A 20,559-nucleotide genomic window follows, 5' to 3' on the forward strand; every position below is an offset into this window, starting at 1 on the left:
TGCAGATTCCAGAAAAACAAATGCGATATTCCAGCATTTGCATCACGTCAACAGTGGATACCCTGATATATTATACTGGGCATATCCCATTGAAATCTTGGCAAATAGGGCCACAATCTGAATATTTGGATCTCGTGCCTCCTCACCGAGATGTTTTTTCAACATGGAATCATCTATCGCTCTATCGGAAAATCTGCAAGACAATGATACTGAATATTTCTTAACTGATAAATGGCATGAAATGTTTCAGAAGGCCCATTCGTGATGTACCGTTAAGCCAATGGTGGTAATTTCTTCACTGCGGTCGTGAAACTATTTCTAGGTGAACAAAATATCAGCTGAATTCAGCAACTGGGTCTACCGAATGCTTCTCAAATTCATAATAATATGTACCAAACTTCTACCCCCCGAGGCTACATTTGAACCTGAAGAGAAGTATCAATGGTTTGTTGATTTCTTGATCAACTTTCATTGAGTGACGTAGAAGATGACAATGTTGCTATCACAATTTCGAGTCCTTACAGGCCGTGCTATCTTTTTGTTATTGGAAATGCTCCATGGTACGGTTGCATTGTAAACAAACGGTGTTTTAAAACACTTTGTTTAGAACATGCTTTAAACAGTGTTTTAGACAAAGGTCCTTTGAAAAATAAAATTCTTTAAGTTGTAAAATTATGCCATAATTGTGTAAATACTTTCCAAAAAACATGTTGTATGAGCCTACGGACGATTACCACCCGATATAGCCGACTAATATGGATATGGGATGGCTAGAACCCTAAAAACAGTTGGTTCAACAGCAATAGTACAGATATTTCGTCAAAGGAGCTATGTTTAATCTATATTTTCAATTGTCAATGTCAATCCAATATGACGTCACAATTGAATATTCTTGGCGTCATGGCTTAAAAAAACAATAAAAGTATGTTTTATACAAGGGCCTCGTTTTAAACATGTTTGTTTTAAATGCAACCCTACTCCATGGTAATTTTGGATTAACGCGAATTGAAACGGTTGATTTAATCAATCCTACCCCCCTTCCCAGCTGCACGGTTTCCAACAATGGCTTGTAAATAGGTAGATGACGCTGATTTTATTCGTTATTCTCTCTGTTATTTATGGCGTGATGCCGATTATATGATGTGTAGAAATTAAACACATTCATGTTTTACTGAAGGTCAGAGTTGTCATACTTTACTTGGTTGGCTATACAGCAGTAAGGTTGAGATATGGGAAGAATGTCTAGCTTACTCACTGACTATTCTGCAAAAGGTCGATCATTATTCTAGAAACAGCTGTATCGCTAGCTTGCAGAAAAGTGGATATTTCGAGGTAGATTGCAGGTAACTTTTTGGACCTACTTAGGTAAAGGCCAAAAAGAAGTCAGCCATCCCGGAGTTCTATACATCCCTGATTTCTAATTGCCTCTATTCTATTGCACTGTGAGGATCAAGAGCATTTTTTTTAAAGAAATACATAAAGTCAAGCTTGAATGCGTGTTCAATTGCGCATTAATATCTGAAAAAGTATTTGCGAAATTAATGAACTCGTTGTTTCACGGTTCTGGTATTCCTTGGTATTTTGTATTGGTTTTGTACAAAACGCCATTGTTGGAAGTTGTAGTCCATCTATACTGGATGTTTCGCATTTCTTAAAATGTACCATTTTCAGACATTTACGACGCACGAATCCGTCGCTTCATAAAAAGTTTTTACTCGCTCGGAAACGAGCCGTCAAGCAGAAAAAGCTTCTTTTAAACGAGGAAACTCCAAACAAACATCCCGATATCGAAGAGGGAACGGAACATAATCCTGACGATGACGAACGACGCAAATCTGTCGATCCTTCAATGCGGGAGAGACCTTTTTCAAAGCAATACGGAGAAGAAATGACGATACACTCTGAAACTGTACGGGCATCACTTGCATCCAGCGACTTGGCGTCCAATTCATCTACTAGGAGAAGGTCGGTGTTGCAGCATGCTTCATTGTGATTTATCTAGTATTACCTTGTGCCTGCTCTGTAGGGTTGTTCAAAAATAACTTTTTTTACCGCATTCTGGGGATTCACTGATTAAAATTTTAGGTCGCCTAAAGAAACGCTGCACATCAAATTTGGCTCGATTCCAACTGGGAAATTTAAAGCTACAGGAGTTTGAATATTTTGAATTTATTGTTAAATTTTTTTTTTCAAATTCTACTGTCAACCCCATTCATTTGTTAAATTGTCTAAAAGGACGATACCCAACAATTATTGCTCACTTAAAACCAGCAGAAGCGAAGTTATTGCAGTTGAAAATTTTAGGTATGCAAAAATAGCATTGATGGTGGGTATTCCCAGCAATATTAATGAAAAACTCAAATAACTTGCCTCAAATTTGTCCTGCATCGTCTTTGTAGACAACTCAACAAGTTCATGGGGGGAAAAGTAAAACTTGAAAAAAATTTTTTTTTTGTGCGTTCACATCTGCCTGTTAGAATCGAGCCAAATTTGGTTGCAGCTTTTTTAGGCAACCTAACAATTTAATCAGTGAAATCTGGGAAAAAGTTATTTATGAACAACCCTGCTGCTCTGTGATGTAGCTGGTATTACTGCAGATTGCATTTTGATGTAGCTGGTGTTACGGCACAATGCATTAGGTTATATCTCACTTTCAGCGTGAAACAAAGAAGGCCGAAGACGTCTTGCCATGGTTCAACTTTTATATCCCTAGAAAGACTGGAGGAACTCTCAAGAATATATGGTTTGTTCGATTTCTTGCCATGCTTCTCAATATTCATGCGTGTTGCACCAAACTATTACCCTTGCATTACCCCGCTGACATCGCAGGATAGCAATATACTCATTCTGCAAAGGTTGCTAGTAGCTTTGAGATGTTATCCGTAATCTGTCTAACGTTCCAGGAAATCCAAAAATGATGCGAGACTTGCTGTCAAACTCTGGCAGATCGAATACCAGCCTGCCTTCCATCGTTTCGAGCTCGTGCAAATCCGCTCCGGAAGTTACAAGACCATTTACGGCAGCCGACTCCCCGCGGCAAGCGTTCGAGAAAAGCCTGAGAGGTGAGCACTCGCCATTGTCACATCTACAGCAGAGCACTTGACATTTGGTGAAGCATATTTGACGTTACGCCTATGCGGGAGTGCTTTATAATTTTTTAGAGTACAAATGTAGGTTTTGCCTTTTGCAATACGTGTTCTGTAATTTTGTTGTGACCTTGACTAATCTTGTCGATATTTAAATTAGTCGGAGATGACTGCTATTTGCAATCACATGTTGTTATTGCTTGTAGTAGTAAGTGAATTGTAAGTACTGTCACAATACCAGAGTTACAGTCATCAAGAATTATATGCTACAAATGACCAGTATCGCACTGATTACTTCTTCTTTCACAGGAACCTCTGCATACGTACAGCCCGTCTCGAGTTTACAGTCTCCCAAGCCATGGGTCGGGCTGCCCAGTGTCTCTGCAAAATCGAGGTATCTGTCAGTTACTGTGTCGACCTGTAATAGTGGAGTGATTTCACATGAATTTTCCATTCAGAACCGGCAGTTCAATGGTGACGAAGCTATCACAAAAGTCTAAAAACAATCGTCCGAAGACAAATGTGGATTATCGTATGATGCCACTGCAGTGGCAAAAACTATGTGAGTCGCCGCATCTGATATGATATCTGATCTCATCATCTGATATCCAACAAAAAAGCCATGATGCGTTTGATAAATGCGCAATGTGCTGTGCATTGAGCAATCATAATATAGGCCTACTCCATACGACCTTTTTTCTCTTGGAAACCATTCGCTTTGCAATCGTTGGTAATTCTTCAGATACTTTGCAGAGTATTAGTCTCTTAAACCATAAATAACAAAATGTGATCGTGCACAGTGTTCTTTCATTCTTATAAATATTTAAAATACATAATTCCGCAATTTACTGAACTATTTTTTCAACCCATTGAGTTCCACCCACTGCATGACTCAGTTGTTATATTTTTTCGTGACGCTACAAAAAGAAAATATCGATTGATGCTACAAGTGCAAAAAGCAAAGGGTTGATCGCACCCTATCTACGATGATCAACTCGTATGATCACAGATTTGGTTGGCAGACTCCCTCTCAATACAGATATTGTAACGTTGAAATCCTGTTCTTTTTCAATAATAGCGACCAATGCCGCAAACCCCTGAAAGGTCTAACGATGTCATAATGATGACCGAGAAATTTCACCTAAATCTACCTATATGTTTGTTCAGTTAGATGATTAAATCTTTTCGTCCTTGTCCAGTATGAATTGTTTGGAATTTCGTTCAATACGAGTTGCATTGCAAAGCCCTTTTGCCTTTCTTGTCCGCGCTGCTGTCTGGGCCCAAATGTACCAGTTCTGTCTCATCAGATATAGATAACTCTTACCACTACATGGAACCGTGTGAACGTAAATCAAAAACTTAGCAGTTTCAGAATTAAGTTGTTTTATTATTAACAACTAAAGTAGCGTTACATGCTAATCGCCACCTTCAAAACTCGGCATAATTTATCAAATCACAAGTTCCGTTTTAGTTTGTTGAACTTCCTTTCCTGCCATCGTGATACAGTTGAAATCCACGAAATTTTGATGATTGCTGTTCAGATTCATTTGCAAACGCCAACCTCTGCATTATCAAGGGTCTCATCATCTCTATTTATAATGTCGTGGTATAAAATATTGTGACAATATTTACCACGCATTTGTTTTGTGACGATCATTTTGTTGGTTTTCAAAATCTGTAGGAGACGAAAATAACCATGTAATATCTTTTCTACAGATGGCGAACTGCAGAGTTCACACGCCGCCGATAGTAAACGTAGAAATGCTGCCAGGTATTCATATAATGTAGGAGAAATTAGTTGAATCTAATTATTGCATCTGACTATTATTCCTGTTACACATCAAACGGTACAGTTTGTCTTAATGCGTCTCACTGCTTCCGCAACGTTGCACTTGCCAAAGAAAGTTGTATTTTATTTTCCTGTTCTTCTTTTCCCACTGTGTATTGCGCCTTTTGATTTGATTTTTTATAGTTTGGGATCGCCATCGCTTGTGTCACAACCACGAGAAATTGAGGTTGTGAATGAAAGGTGTAGCCTTCTGAATTTAAATTGCCACAGTTTAGTGTCTTTGATATCTTCTAATTATTCGACACTCTTATTAATGTTGAGAGCATGATAGTACAAGCGTGCTAACACCAAATCATGAGATATGGTTTAATACGCACAACGTCCACATGTCCTTAATAGTTGTAAGGTATTGCTTCTTATCCGATTACTGAATTTTGTAGCACCATAGAATGGTATAGAAATATACACTGGTTAATATGTCTGTGTCTCACTGTCTCTGTATTTTGTTGAGAGGGCGTTTACACTTGGATAAAGTCGTTTCGTTTATGGAGTGATTTATGTAACTTATTGATGTTAATTACCACGAAAACTGGATTTGTACACGGAAATTCCAATGCTGAAGCATCCTAATTTATAATAAATTCTGGTTATACTGTGGATAGCCATAAAATTTAGGTTAGAGGCACGAGAGAAAAGAAAGGCGGTTTTAAGGCAAGTTTGACGCGGTCTAGCGTTTGTATACATGTGCTTTTGTGCACCTGCATCCGCAGTCCATGCATTAACTTGAAGTGAAAATATTTGGTGACTTGAAATTGACTGCAACTCGGAAAATATGGGATGATTATAGTCAAAATTTGCAAGGACTCGGGACTGACTAGCGGCTCAAACGCAGTCACTTCATCCAGACCATAATAGTTCCTTAGATATACTTAGTTATGGATCCCCAGCAAAAAGTTTTTTTAGTTTATGTAGTGTAGGCTACCCAAATTGTACAATTGGACCATGGTGCTCTAAATCAGTGGTTCGCAACCGCCAGTCCAGGGACCGGTGCAGGTCCGTGGCAAGTGTACTGCAGGTCCACCAGATATATTAGAATTTCATCTCAATATAAAGTTGGGTGCAGTTCGATTAACTAGAGAAATTAAACATTATATTTATGTAGAAGTGTGGAATGTATTTTTGTATGGTGTTATAATAAAAAGTTCATGGTTTACTTATCCTACGTCACAGTGACAACTGTTATAAAAAAACTGCTTAGAAATAGCCCAAAACTCGTTTCGGACGAAGTTATATATGTGAAAGCTAGGGAAACTTTTTGAACTAACTTTGTTAAATTCCGACATTGCCAGTGAGAGTGAGCGACACTTGGTAATATAATAGCGGCTGTAACAAATAGCAAAGTCGCAATTATTTCAAATTACACCGAACAGTCACAATCAGTTTAGTGGTCTTTAACTGGACTTCACGATCTTCGCCTTGCAGAGACTTCAATGAAATCAAATATAAATATCTAGTAGCAAAAAGGCATCATTGAATAAAGTTCTCAATATTACATTTAGGTTTCATACATTTATGATCATTAAATTAGAGTGAATTTTGGTGCTTGAAGGTTCACCATTTGTTTTGAAGGCAACTTTACAGCCATTTCTGTCCGGCTTGCCAAGTGCTAAATTTGACAAAACTGGTATCGGTGGAAAGCTGCTGCTATACTGATTACGAAAATATAAATTTCAATCTCGTCATGGCCCTGGAACCCCTAAAATCAGCTTCGAATTGTGCATTGTGACAACAATTCTGTCTGGTTCTTTTGAGCTGCAGTCTCGTTTGCCAGACAGCATAGCTGCGACATAGTCGATATGCACAAAGTAGCCGGACTCGGTTAGATACATATAAGGAATATTTCCAGGGTTAGGGCTATTTAGTCGCATGCGCAAATGTCTGGTAATTCTCATAGCTACCTATTGTAGGACAGTGGTCGGAAACTTATGATCCACGAAAAGTTGATGCACTTTAGTAAGTAAAGGTTCATGATTGCACTGGTTACAAACCACTGATAGAAATGTAAAAAATTATAATCTTCCATCGAAACATGCGTTACTGGCAGTGGCATATGCAGGGCTGTGTTACATGTCTGGACATGCCATCATTCCCGTATCGCAGCCCCCTCCTTTTAGAATCCAAAAGTAATTTGCTTTTCGTTCTTCTGAACACACTAGTGAAAACAATCAAGAGGTGTCGAGAACTACATCACCCTAACAACATTTTGGATGAAAGTCTTGCAGCAAGAAGAACGAAACCGCAAAACTAATAGCATGTTTCATCAAGTTTTAAAACTCCTAGATAATGAGTTTAGTAGCAGCAAAACAAGTAGACGGCTAACATTGAATAACAAAACTTCTGTGTATGATCTACAATAAATTTTCAATGTTGAGAATTTGCAGTTCACTAAGACCTATCCGCAAAAATGATTTCATTTCAAAATCGGTCCGCAGAGCAAAAAAGGTTGCTGAGCCCTGATGGAGAAGACATCAGTCAAGTCGAGTTATCGCGCCTTACTATTCCTATTGCACATGAAAAAATACAATCTTTTATCCTGTCCCACTGCTTCCACAGCGTTTCAATTGCCAAGGATAGTTGTATTTATCTTTTCAGTCCTTCTTTGACCACTGTTGATCAGGCACTTTAATTCGATTTCTTATTTCTCGCCGTCCCTTCGTAAATACAGGCGCAGTAGGGCATGCATAGCATTAATACAATAAATTTGATTTGAAATGGTATCCTGAAGCTCTATTCTGAATACAAGTGCCACAATTTATTTTGTATTTGGCAAATCGTGTGCTCGCAGCTTGCTATGCATTAGCTATTAATGTTATGAGACTTTTGTAGCACCACAGAATGGTATCGAAATAAACACTTCTTCAGAGTACCATACCTTCTGTGTTGTAAAGTTGGCAGTTTTGATGAATTTGCTTATTAGATAGCTGAACTTATAAAATCAGTTCACTATAGTTGAAGTGGAGTTATAGGCGCATCAGCTTGTCTGACATTGACCTTACTTCAATTATCGAGACACTTTGGTATGGACAAGGAGCCGTTTTTTCATCGAGTTCCAAGTACTGGACCAAAATCAGGATGAAACGTCGTGGTTTGACGGTAAGTTGCTCAGTTGTAGAAGTTCAATATTGGGCTCAGGGAAATTCTTCCATACACATCAGATCATCAATAGGTGTGTTCCCCGTGACCATCGAAGTTATTCCCATGTTAATGAATTGATCCAATTTGACAACTCCAGACCAGTTACGTTTGGAATATAGGGGTAAGGATATTCCAACGAACCCGTAGTGACAGCATATCAAGGTTAACCCCTAAATAGAACTCATCATGGGCCATGGCATAAGCCATAAGGTGTTGAATTGTAGGATTGGTGATCATGGAAAACGATCAGAATCTCATAAAGCGAACCCGTTTAGACGCCAGAAGCATAGATAGCATAATTGAGTTGAAGACTACATGTTTCGTAGAGCGTCAGAACACAAATGGTATACCTTGATCTGTCGGTATTGTGATCTCAACTCTCTCTCTCTTTACACAATGATGGCGAATAATCCGGGAGCATAAAATTTATTTGATCAGTTACAGATCGGTTGTAGAAATCATAAACATTTTCATCCCCAGAGTATTGCCATCAGGCTTGGCTCTGGCATTCCGGGATCGCCGCCGTGCTTGAGTCCAAAGCCGATTATCATCGGTATCCAACCCAACTGGAATATTCTGCGACACGCTCCCCACAGTCCTCTGATCCTGCGCTTCGCAACCTCGTTCATTTTCTTGTCGAAAAGTCCCGTGATCGTCCGTAGAATTGTAGCGCGACGGATTAGTCTTTTAACCGACAATCCGAATCACTACCTTCCGCTGCAAGAGTATGAGTGAAAACACTATCTGAATGTGAAATGCAAATCACATCACATGTGTTGTTTGTCCTCCTCGACTGCGATCTACCGGATCTGCCGGTGCCGATGTTATTATTGATCAAAGATTTTGTGTTAGTGTTAGTACGGTACGGGTACTCGTATAATCCAGAAGTATAGAAGATGCACGAATTTAGATGTACTGAACAGGATCATCCTGTTCGATGAAATGGAATCCTGTTCCAATCCGGATCCTGTTTTCACCTACCTTTAAAATCCGGATCCAAATATATCCTGCTAACTTATCCTGCCGTTGATATTTTTCTATACCTCGGCAATGCATTGCTGTGTTATAGCAAGAAATTGCGGTGCTATGCAGAAACCAGCTGAATCCAATGACATACAAATAATTAGAGTAAATAAACAGAAAGCCTGATCAGGATCGGGCAGTCGGGCGCTATATTCGATAAAACGGGAATCAATGGAAAGCTGCTGCTATAATGATTACGAAAAAATAAATTTTATTCTGCTCGTGGCCCCGGAACCCCCCAAAATCAGCGTCGAAATTTGCATTTTGATCGAGTTTGGCATTGTGATGCAACAGTGCTGTCTGGCTCTTTCTTCTAAGCTTCACACTTCGAGCACTCACTCTCGCCGCGCAGCCACTCATTTGCTCCTAAGCTACGCTCTCGTTTCGCCAGACAGTATTGTTGCGTCACTATGCCACTCTTCATAACCATGAAAAATCCGAGGCTGATTGTGGGGGTTCCAGGCCCAGGGCCACGAGCGAAATAAAATGTATATATTCGTAATCGTAATCCTTATTTCAAACATGAGACTGACAAGCAATTACCACCAAATGAATACTAGTGCATCCTCAAGATTACCGGACCACGACTGACCTATCGATCTCGCCGTCCATGACATGCCACCCCATTTTGTCGCTTGCTTTTTTCTATACTATCTTCTTTACTTTTCATTCAGTGTACATGCCTCCTCTTTGCGTTGCCTAGGCCAGGGGTGGCCAATGATATATATATCATTGTGGTGGCCAGCCTGCGGCCGTAGAAGGGAATTTGTGCGGCCGTGGACACGCAATTCAATTAGTATGTGTTGGCGGCCGTCGACATGCAAATTGAATTTACGAATTGACTCATGAATTTTTGAGAGATTTTAAATAATCTTGAAATTTTCTTCGCGCTGTGCGCAATTCAACGTAACTTCATTTTTATATTTCCAGTATCACCACCGTTTGCAATCTCAGCCCCATAGTACAGATGTGAACTTCAGAGTAAAATGATACGGCTCATGTAGAAATTCAAACTTGGAATCGTGTGCGTTACTCACGAAAGAAATTTGTTTCTGGTACGTTTGGGCGATTCCAATATCTTTCCACGATATACTGACCATTTTGATGGGAGGTCAAGAAGTAACAGCATGCAAAAAAATGAATATAACGACAATTGTCCCACCCGAAAATCCATCATCATTTATAACTTTCCCTAAATGTTCGAATACACCTGCTCCATCAGCTCTACCGGTGGGCTGATCTAATGGGCTGAGAAAGGATAAATATGCGTGGTAGAATATGTGAAAGTACTAATATTAATGACGAAATTCATTCGTGAATCTGAAAATTTTTCGCGCTTCGCGCGACCATGTCGGGTACCGGAGATAATTCATAACATGATGGTCAATTGCGCTTTCGGTGCGTATGGAAGCGGCTATCTGAATAAATAACTCAGTCCGGAGCTCACCGGGAATGGACATTTTAAGATGGATATTTGACGTCCAGTTAGTTCATCACGACTATATGCCCGGGAATGCGGCCGTAGGCTACCCGATTAATCGAAATGCGGCCGTGAATAGCAAAAAGGTTGGCCACCCATGATTTAAAACAGAACTGACCTTATTTCAAACAAATCGAACTAATCCTCCTCCATGAGGTTCACGTTCGCGTTTACACAGAGCCTTTCAAATAAAGGTTCGCGTTCACACGAACCTGAACCTTTAAGAGGTTCACACCATCCCTATACACTTGCTTTTATACTTCAACATGTGTGTTCTCCAGACAAAAGAACTGAAACTATAATTAGAGCTTAAAGTATGATACTGGGAACTGGAAGAAAATGATAAATACTAAGCGGAAAATGTATTTCATGTTTTAAGTCCAGAAAGTTTCAAAGGTGGTATGCGACTGGAAATCGCGCGAAGCGCGAAATTTCTTTGATAAAAGTGCATAAATTTTCAAAAAATACTCTACAATTTATGCTAATTCTCGAAATAATTTTGGGCCCCCTTCTAGCTCGCTCCCCCCCCCCAATTGGGGGGTTTGCGGTGCGGCAGTTACGGGCCTGGTTATATATACAACCCTGCTGATACCTTTCGAAAATATCCGTCTTCGGTATTCAGCGTTTGTGTTTCAAGAGATTGTTTTCCTCTGCTAAATGGTAGGCAGGAGTCAATTTTATAAAGTCATTTAAGAATTCCTTTTTTTTCCTGGATTCCAGCCATTCACTGATTAAATTGTCAGGTTACCCTAAAAATCGCTGCACACCAAATTCGGTTCAATTAGGACTTCGCAGATCCAATTAAAAATTCATTAGGCTAGCCTACTGCTAAAACTTCATGACTCACATCAACAGAATGGCCGTTTCAGATGAAATACTACTGCCATACAACTCCTTTTAATTGTCAAATTTCCAATAGCATACAGATACAAACGCGGATTGCTGTCTAGATAATGTTTTGTTGGGGTTTGTGGAAAAAATAATAAGTTTGAGTATAGTAATTAAGGTCGATCAGGCAGGTGACTTCGAAATGCTAACAAAAGCTTTTTTCTCCTGCGATATATATATGCCCGATTCAAAAACAACTTCAAGATGAGCTGCTAGGTTGAAATGACTAGGCTGGACGTTATATCTTCATGTTCACTGTTCAGCAAAAATCAGTTTTGGTGTCATATACTGCGATCCTAGCTAATGTGTCATCATCATCAAGTATTCCAAAAAATGCAGCTGCAGAATTAGCTTTGAATAAATATAAGACTATACACAATTTTTACATAAATATTATGATGTTATTTTGATTGTATCGCATTTTTGTGGTGTATTGAACTGATAAAAATTGCTAATAAACCGAACCGAAGAAAATACAGTTTGTTGCTGTTTATCACCAGTCTACCGTTGCGCGATAATAGAGCTAAATTCGAACTCAAAATGAGGGGTACGTGGGGGTCCGTGACTGTCCAGAAGGGGTGGCCTAGGCGGTGTAAAAGCGGAGACATGCACACTGAATGAAAACTAAAAGAACATAATATGAAAGGACTGGTGACAAAAAAGGTGGCATGTGTCGGAAGGCATATTCTGACACATATTCTTATATTCATATGACATCATAGTTGGTTTGAAATGGCTTTAATTCGTATGTTCCGTTGTTAACTGACAACTTATCTCGTTGTTATCGTTTGTTACGCATGTCAATTTTTCTGGTTATTCCGTCAATCCGTCATCGTTGCTAACGTCAAGCCTGTCAGTATCGGTAGGTACATACATCGTGCGAAATCTCGCCTCACGGCCAGTTGCAATCAGGACAGAGAGCAGAGACAGTCGGTCGTTCGTGCGCCGAATCTGTGAAGATAGTTGCAATTCAGTCAGTCAGCCGCGAAAGCCTTTGATCAATGCCCCTCGCTTGCTCTTGAAGGCTGACTTTGACAATCTTTTCGTTGAGGTTTGGTACGATCTTGGACACGGCACGGCGTATGCCGAGCCGTAAATGTATACCGACAACGCATAGCGAAGGTTTGTATATATGGATTATCTTATTATTATACGATCTGACTCGTGGTCGTCGAGGTTGGTTTTTTCCGTATCGACATGGCTTCACTTATCTAAACGTCCTGAGTAGCTCGACCCTGTCTCGACGTCCCGCGACCAGGGACCATCTCCATCTGCCTGACTGTCTCGTATCGCATGGCCCTTAGACTAAGACACTGTGCTTATTGAACAAATTACAAATTTGAATTGTGTTAATTATTTTAGGCTAACACTTATATATTTCGCACAATTACGAGTGTATTAACCAAATAGCAGTGCCAAGCACAATATATCAGTATCAGTTTAAATATTAATATTTTTATCATTTCAAAACACCACAAAACTGCGATACATTGAAAAAATAGGAAGGTGTCGAAACGACTTGGAGTAGTAGGCCTATTTGAAATCATGCACCCACCTTGGCCTAGGCAAAGTAGAGAAGAGGCATGCACACGGAATGAAAAGTAAAGCAGAGAATATAAAAGGCAAGCGACAAAATGAAGTGACATGTGGCGGAAGGTTGATCGATATGTAAGGTCGTGGTCCGGCAATCCTAAAGGCTGACTAGTATCGTGAATCTCTTCGATCAGATATGATCTAAATTCAACTTAGTTTGTTGGGAATACATTCTCACATAATGGAACGTCATAGCTAGGATGCATGCTATATTCATATCTTTTGAATATATTGAAATCTTTAGATGTTTTGAATCGATAAAAATATAAATATATGACTGACTAGTACTGATATTACCGTAAGGCATGACAGTATTTACCGGTAATCGACAGAATCAGGACACTATATACCCAGCAGATTCTTGATTAAATGATCATTAGGCCGTGGGTTCAATTCCCAACCGCATCAGACCATGACTGTAACCACCTCCCTATATGGCATCGTTGTCCCATGATCCCCTAACAACTTCCCGATTGCCTTAATCACTGCACCCATAGAATCATCGCTGCTCGCCCTACTGTCATATAGCCTAGATAAGGAAACTTCATCCGTTGGTTGTCACCTGAATTATTTCTACTCAATTTATTTTCCTTGGTATTGATATGAGTCAATTAAGTAGACTGTATGAAATGTTGAGAGAACTGATTTCAGAATCAACATAGTATAATCATTGTCAATGACAATTCATAATGCCTGTAGCAATTGAAAACTTGCAAATAAGTGTCACTGTACAGTAACTTACAACAAATAATAAATTAACATGATAAATTGTTTCATTTTGTTTCATTGATTTAGACATATTCAACCCAATTAGATCGATTCCCCAATTACAATACTTGGATGGTTATCAATTTCTCTCTGTGATGGAAGAAGCCAAGAAAAACTTTGAAAACAAAGTTAGCTCCGCAGAGCGCAAACTGGACGACATTGAACGAAAAATCGATGACAAATTTTCCGAGCATTTGATTTCCGAGGACGATGAACTGGAAGACAGCAACGCGCTCGTGCAAACTCTGAATGAAGTCAAAGCGGAGTACAAGTCCTTGTGTCGAGAGGCGGAGGAGCTTGGTCAGGCTCAAAAGCAAATGGCTATGGCTTTTCAACAAGAACTTTTGGCTCAAGTGCAGCAGTTGCAAATGCTTCAGGACAAGGGAATTGTTGCGAAGCCGGAGGATGAAGTTGTGACGACTGCAAAAAGTATCACAAAACAAATTGAGGAAGATTCAAATTTGTCCCAATCCATTAACAGCACCGATTTAAAGTGATTCAGCCACCGGCACTTAGTGGTTTGCGTGATATGACTCAGATTTGTACATGGAAGCTAGATGAAGCTGACGGGATGCATCACTTCAATAAAAAGACACTTTGTGACTAACTGCCTGTCACGATACCTGATGGAGCTGGGACTTGATATGGAAGTATAATATCGACAGTTGAATAGGATTTGGGAGATCATGATGACAATAAACTTCATTCTGAGGAGAAGTTATTTATTGTGAAAGCCGTCATATGAGAAATCTACACTATCCCGGTCCCTGGTCTGGCAATAGCTCGGATCACATTGTATTGTATACCGCACCAAAATGAATATTGTGGCGTTTTCCATGTGTAATATTCATAAATGTGCCTCGTGTGAAAGATTGTCTCATTAGTCTTCTCTAAAGGGTGAGTGCGCTCTCTGATTAAATGTTCAATGCTGTCATTGTTTTTGATGCCTTCATTCACCCAGCTCTGCATGCTGTTTAGCTTCATGATAATTGAAGTTACTCTAATCAAATTTTTGAAATATCATTCTTGCGAAATCATCACTAATAGATCAGGCACATTTTTGAACGATGCCAGTAGCCTATATATTGTAGCTAGACGAAGTGTAATTAGAATACAAAATATGTGAGGTCACCTAAAAGAAATGGCCAAATATGCAAATTAACCTATTTCTGCTGTATATCTGGGTAAGCAAGCTGATCTCTCAATTTGAACAGATGACTCGTGTAAGGAAGCTCCAATGCCCCAGCTTATTATGTTATAGTAACAGATTGCATTGTTCATTATGATATCAATTTATTGGACAATCGCAACCAGTTGGTAGAGTCTAAAGTCGGTGTCGAATGATGAAATAGTAGCAATATTTCGCTAGGTTTATGTAACAAATGTAATGCTTGTTTATTTTGATGGCTCCTCTCTTTATTGAGAGGTTTGTTTTTCTATGCCAATATAACAGATGCAGAATCAGAATTATTCTTTGACACAAGCCAAGTCTATATCTGCAAGAGTGTCATGAAAATTTTAATCACATGCATTATTTATCTTATCATCACTTGTGACCACTGAACCAAGTTTCGAGCGATGTTTCTGTGAATTTGTAGCCATCCATAATGATACTTTTGCAGATTTCTTTCAGACTTAACCCCTCTAATAAGTTGTAAGCCAGTTTTATCTTCACAGTAAATAGGCTGCCCCCTCAAAATGGGTGTTCCAAAGTTTTATAGATGGATCAGTGAAAGATATCCCTGTTTGAGTGAAGTGGTGAAGGAATATCAGGTAACTATGTGACTTTCATCTAATTTCTTAACGCTATTCGACAAATCTTTGGCACTCTGCTAATTGCGGTGCAACAGAATAATGTAAAAACTCCTTTATACAAGAGTCTTCGACCTATTTCTACTAAATGGCCGCATCTAGGAGACTGATACCTTTATAAGTACTTGTATGAAGCACTAATTACCTATTCCATAAGTGACAGGTCAACTGTTTCCTCAGTGTTTATGAATGATTCTCCCATAATAATCCTTCGTAGCATATGGTAGCTCCTGATTAATTTTGGCTACCTTGTTGGTCTCTGGTGAAGTAACCTATGTTGGCTGCAAACTATTTGGTTTCAAATATCAGAATCCTGGTTTTTGTACGAATGAATTTGTTATTTAGTTTCAAAATGATCGAGATAAAACACTAGATGATACCAGTATCCAGTATTGCTTTTATTTGCGTGGCTGGACGTGGGGATAGCTGGATTTTCAGAGTAATAACCTCGCTGTTAAATCAATGACTTCCAAAGTGGTTTGGATAATTTATCCCACGAACACACCAAATCATCAGCAATCCATACTTGTAATTACTCTGTTGGATGAAATCTGTTTCGAGGGGCATCTCAACAATTATGGTAGGGCACCAGACCAGATCGTCAGCACTGATATTGTCAACTCCTAATTCGAAATTTCACCTTTTCACAGGTCCCCGAATTCGATAATTTGTACCTTGACATGAACGGTATCATTCATGTCTGTTCACACCCGAACGATGATGATCCCCACTTTCGTATCACGGAAGAGCAAATTTTCAAAGATATTTTTCGGTACATTGAGGTGAGGATTGCTTGTGAAGTGTCGGCTATCATATCCGAGAAACAAACGGTGCTTTGCTCATTACAATTTCATTTCTTGTTCCTTCGTTGTTGTTGTTGGAGTTGATGTTTGTGCTGAATTTGTCTTGAAGCTGATAAATATAGTGAATCTAGTGAAAAATCTAGGATTTGTTACTCTTGTCTTGTGCTGCCGGTTAGCAAAGGTGATTGTAGTTGTAGTTTTGGATTTGAAAGATGGACTGAAAGAGTTGAATTGAATTAACTTTCATGATTGTTCAACTGGATCTGAATTTCAACAAACATGGTATTTCAATTTATTTTAAGGTTGCATTCGACTTTTGAACAGATTTGGTGTTCTTTTTGACTGTTTGAATGGCTAATTGGCTAATAAGTGAATTCTGGATTAAGATTTGAATCTCAATATGAATTTGAATATGAATTATATATAAATCATATATAAATCTGAATCTGTGGTGTTGGTCTAAATTTGATTGCGGATAGTGCGATTTGGCTTTGATTGGATAAAAATTTTTGCTGCATTCATGAAAATCCATGTATGAACATTTCACTTACCGGTACTCGAAAACTTTCCAGGTTTTATTTCGCATCGTGTGTCCGCGAGAAGTGTTTTTCATGGCAGTCGATGGCGTCGCACCGAGAGCGAAGATGAATCAGCAACGTGGAAGACGATTTCGGTTAGTTTGTTTTTAGTTTAACTGAACTGTGATAGATTGCCTCATGCCCAAGATGTCATATTATAGATCGGCGAAGGAGGCCGATGAAAATATCAAGAAAGCATTGGCCAAAGGAGAGATGCTGCCCGAAGAGAAGCGATTTGATTCGAATTGCATCACGCCTGGTAATTGAGATCTTATTACGGGATTGAACTTGACGAATTTATGACCTTAGACGTTTCTGATGACGCTGCTAACCATGATAAATAGACCGCTGCCTATGGTAAAGGGCAAATGTCGTCATCCATCTAATCGTGATCTAGATAATTTGCATCGATTTTATTTATCAGGCACCAAGTTCATGGTTCGGTTGCAAGAGCAGCTCGAGTACATGGTGAAGAGTAAGGTGACGACTGATCCGGCATGGCAAGGGATACGGATATATCTGTCTGGACATGAGGTTACTGTTTGACTTTTGCTGTGAATTGTTACCCTTTCCGTGGCATTCCGGTAACAATTCAACTTTTGTTTATGACTCGCCTGGATTGAGAAATGTGATGGCAGTTAGTTAGAACGCTTAAGTTGTTATTGAAACTATGGTGAACTTGTAATTTGTGTGGGATCCTTGTGTGTGATGTCGCTTATTATCATTGATTTGGTCGCCACTCAGAGGTGGTCACGGGTCAGTAATGAAATACTTTTTCAAAGCATCCAGTAGGTTTTGCCTACTTGCACTACTTACAATGCAACTTGAACAGTTTTTTTATAGGAAAAACTACTTCATTTTTACACTTGTTATTTTGAAAAGTAGAAAGTAGTTTCCATCACCAAGAGTCATGACAACCGCATGAAATGACCCCTGTATCACGGTAACTCGGATATATCCGAAAATTTCATCTGTTTCTGGTATCATTATCTGTTGTGTTTTATTCGAGAAAAGATATCTTGCAATTTCGAAAGTAACCACCTCCATTTAATTTTTAAGAGTGTGTTGACGCCAAATCAACTTCTTGAAACTAGTTGCTTGATTACTTTTCAATTCTTTCATTCTCTACTTCTACTTGGCGTATTTTTTAATAAGACTTGGAAACTACTTACTACTCCTAACGAGTGGAAATTAATGGAGTTGCTTCAAATTCTACTTGAAGAGCAACGTTGATCACTTTGCCGACCTCTGCTGATGCTAGTAACTGTTTGTCGCTTGCCAAACTAACGGTATCAGCATCCCAGACATTCCTGTTGATGATGTCGTAGCATTTGTTGTCAATTCTACTCTGCTAATTCCTTAACGGCTTAAATTCTTAGTGTGTTGTTCCCAGTTCAACGACACACTAAGAATTTGAGCCGTTAAGGAATTAGCAGAGTAGAATGAGATTTGAGATTGGACCGGATCCAGATTTTTGGATCTGTTCCATGTGCTCATAAATTCAACATTATAAATCTAGTTACCAGTTTTCTTGATTTATCACAAACTACCCTTCGTCCGTAGACGCCTGGAGAGGGAGAGCACAAGATTATGGAGTTCATCAGGAACGAAAGAATGAAAAAAGACTACAACGCAAATACCAGGCATTGTCTTTACGGGCTGGATGCGGATTTGATGATGCTCGGGCTTTGTTCTCATGAACCGCACTTCTCTCTGTTGAGGTGATATGTGAATTCTGGCTTCTGTAGTCTAAAAGCTTGATCCGTTGCACGAGCTTGCGGTATTTTGTAATCGCCGCCCGGACTTGCAAACTTTCGTGAATATTTTGTCGCTCTATGGAATCCTGGCTAGATTTTGCCTATTTCCACTACTTGCTCAAGTGATTTTGTTTATAGAATACTGACACATCTACTTCAGTTTTTCTAGGTAAAGTTGAAAGTAGCATTGGACTGTGTTGTAATAAAAACCTGGCGAAGTATCCATGTATCACAGAAACTGAATATATATTGAAAATTTTTTTGTGTTAGTTGCAAAGATACATCTTGCTCTTCTGCAAAAAATATGTGCCACTCAACCAATTCTACTCTTTGAGACTGTTAATAATTATTTTATTATGCTAAGATGAATTTATGAATCCCAACCAATTGCAACCAAATTTCTAAATAATATCTGTAATTGTTGAATGTGGGTTGCTGTTGTTCATGTTGTTTGTCGAATACAATGGTCATTTACACCAGGCCGATTTTCTTTATTTTGATTCCGGAGCTGCCTCTCTCTCTCACACCTACATTTTCCACTTTCACCTGAAGTAATTTTTACCTGTCTTGGAAATTGAAACTTCTACCTGTAATAATAAAATTGTACGGCGCTACTTTACTTGCGTACCAGCACTGCCTACTTGTACTGCCTGTGATGTAATTTAACTGAAGTTTCATGAACCAGTCTGCATGATCACATTATTGCTGTGGTTGTAAGAATACCGCTTTGTATAACAGAGAGGAAGTTCGCTTTACCGGGAAAAAGAAACATGCCGCCAGAACTGCCAAGCCCGAAGAAACCACTTTTCATCTCCTTCACCTCTCCCTAATGAGAGAATACATTGACCACGAATTTTCAGTCGTCAAAGTAAGCAATGTTATCATATCTGTATCCAACCTTGTAACTATATATGTGATTAAATTTGCATTTTCAATGCTGGCGCATGCATATCTGTTCGAAGTCGCTCATGCTATTCAGGTAGAAGTATCACTTTAGAATTATATTTGGCTGGAAGGAGCATTTGTGAAGAAGGCTTGTTGGAGTGGGAGTAAAAAGCTTGGTCGACTAAATAAGTTTAAAATATGGCTTGGTTTATCACATCAATAACTTTTTTATTTCTACGTTACTACCACAGATTAGGTACAGTGCGATTTTGTAGATGTATTTGATGACAAGGAGTCGCATATCAGTAAGATGGGTGCAAACAATTGTCCATGAACTATGTTCAATAAAATTTAATGGTTTTAAATTGATGTGTATGGTATCGGCTGAATTAGTTCAAAAACGAGACTATGTGTGTTAGCAGTTTAGAAAATATATTTTGATACGTTTTGGAACACCGGAAGTACTTTGTTACTAACTGTTAGCTTTCTGTGCATTTGAATTTCTCTTGTGTTCAAATTTGCCGATTTGTGGCAGAAGAGTTTTTGCATTGAACTGGGATGACTGCATCACTACGTGTGTTCTCTAGTAATTCTGTTAATCACCCATCTGGATGTGTATCTCGCGACCTTAACATGTGATTGATTTTGGCAGAAACATTTACCTTTCGAATACGATTTGGAGGCCATCATCGATGACTGGGTTTTAATGGGTTTTCTGGTTGGGAATGACTTCATACCACATCTACCCAACCTTCATATCAATCACAATGCGTTGCCGATGCTTTACCAAACCTACATGGAAGTTTTGCCGACTTTAGACGGATATTTGAACGAAGGCGGACTTGTGAATTTGAATAGGTTTGGAAGATATCTTCAGCATCTTTCGAAAGTAGGTGTATCTT

The 20,559-nt window shown here is 39.0% G+C and overlaps 3 protein-coding genes across 7 annotated transcripts in view; all 3 read left to right on the forward strand.

The window, feature by feature from the left end:
• Positions 1-5,360, forward strand: part of LOC145434272 (uncharacterized) — a 28,071-nt gene extending 22,711 nt beyond the window's left edge. For all 3 annotated transcript variants that reach the window (XM_080311632.1, XM_080311633.1, XM_080311634.1), the window contains exons 20-25: positions 1,672-1,965; positions 2,658-2,743; positions 2,904-3,062; positions 3,396-3,480; positions 3,545-3,648; positions 4,803-5,360. In XM_080311632.1, the coding sequence (XP_080167758.1) occupies positions 1,672-1,965; positions 2,658-2,743; positions 2,904-3,062; positions 3,396-3,480; positions 3,545-3,648; positions 4,803-4,888 (814 nt within the window). In that variant the 3' untranslated portion in view covers positions 4,889-5,360. The remainder of the gene's footprint in view (positions 1-1,671; positions 1,966-2,657; positions 2,744-2,903; positions 3,063-3,395; positions 3,481-3,544; positions 3,649-4,802) is intronic.
• An 8,466-nt stretch (positions 5,361-13,826) lies between these two features.
• Positions 13,827-15,456, forward strand: LOC145434287 (uncharacterized). Its single transcript, XM_080311653.1, has one exon. It carries the CDS (start codon positions 13,918-13,920, stop codon positions 14,317-14,319), a length of 402 nt encoding a protein of 133 aa, XP_080167779.1. The 5' UTR covers positions 13,827-13,917; the 3' UTR covers positions 14,320-15,456.
• LOC145434286 (5'-3' exoribonuclease 1-like) overlaps positions 15,455-20,559 on the forward strand; it is a 53,229-nt gene continuing 48,124 nt past the window's right edge. For 2 of the 3 annotated variants that reach the window (XM_080311649.1, XM_080311650.1), the window contains exons 1-8: positions 15,455-15,595; positions 16,285-16,416; positions 17,010-17,110; positions 17,177-17,274; positions 17,440-17,549; positions 18,579-18,736; positions 19,511-19,640; positions 20,310-20,546. In XM_080311649.1, the coding sequence (XP_080167775.1) occupies positions 15,521-15,595; positions 16,285-16,416; positions 17,010-17,110; positions 17,177-17,274; positions 17,440-17,549; positions 18,579-18,736; positions 19,511-19,640; positions 20,310-20,546 (1,041 nt within the window). In that variant the 5' untranslated portion in view covers positions 15,455-15,520. Of the gene's footprint in view, positions 15,596-16,284; positions 16,417-17,009; positions 17,111-17,176; positions 17,275-17,439; positions 17,550-18,578; positions 18,737-19,510; positions 19,641-20,309; positions 20,547-20,559 lie in introns of those variants that run through there. The other variant, XM_080311652.1, reaches the window with a different exon arrangement.

The sequence above is a fragment of the Botryllus schlosseri genome, chromosome 2 (assembly GCF_051294905.1).
Source record: "Botryllus schlosseri isolate E-star chromosome 2, Bs_hap1, whole genome shotgun sequence".
In the NCBI taxonomy this organism is placed as follows: domain Eukaryota; kingdom Metazoa; phylum Chordata; class Ascidiacea; order Stolidobranchia; family Styelidae; genus Botryllus; species Botryllus schlosseri.

What these genes read in the sequence shown, in the direction of transcription:
- LOC145434287 (XM_080311653.1), top strand. Translation starts at nt 13,918, where the DNA reads ATGGAAGAAGCCAAGAAAAACTTTGAAAACAAAGTTAGCTCCGCAGAG.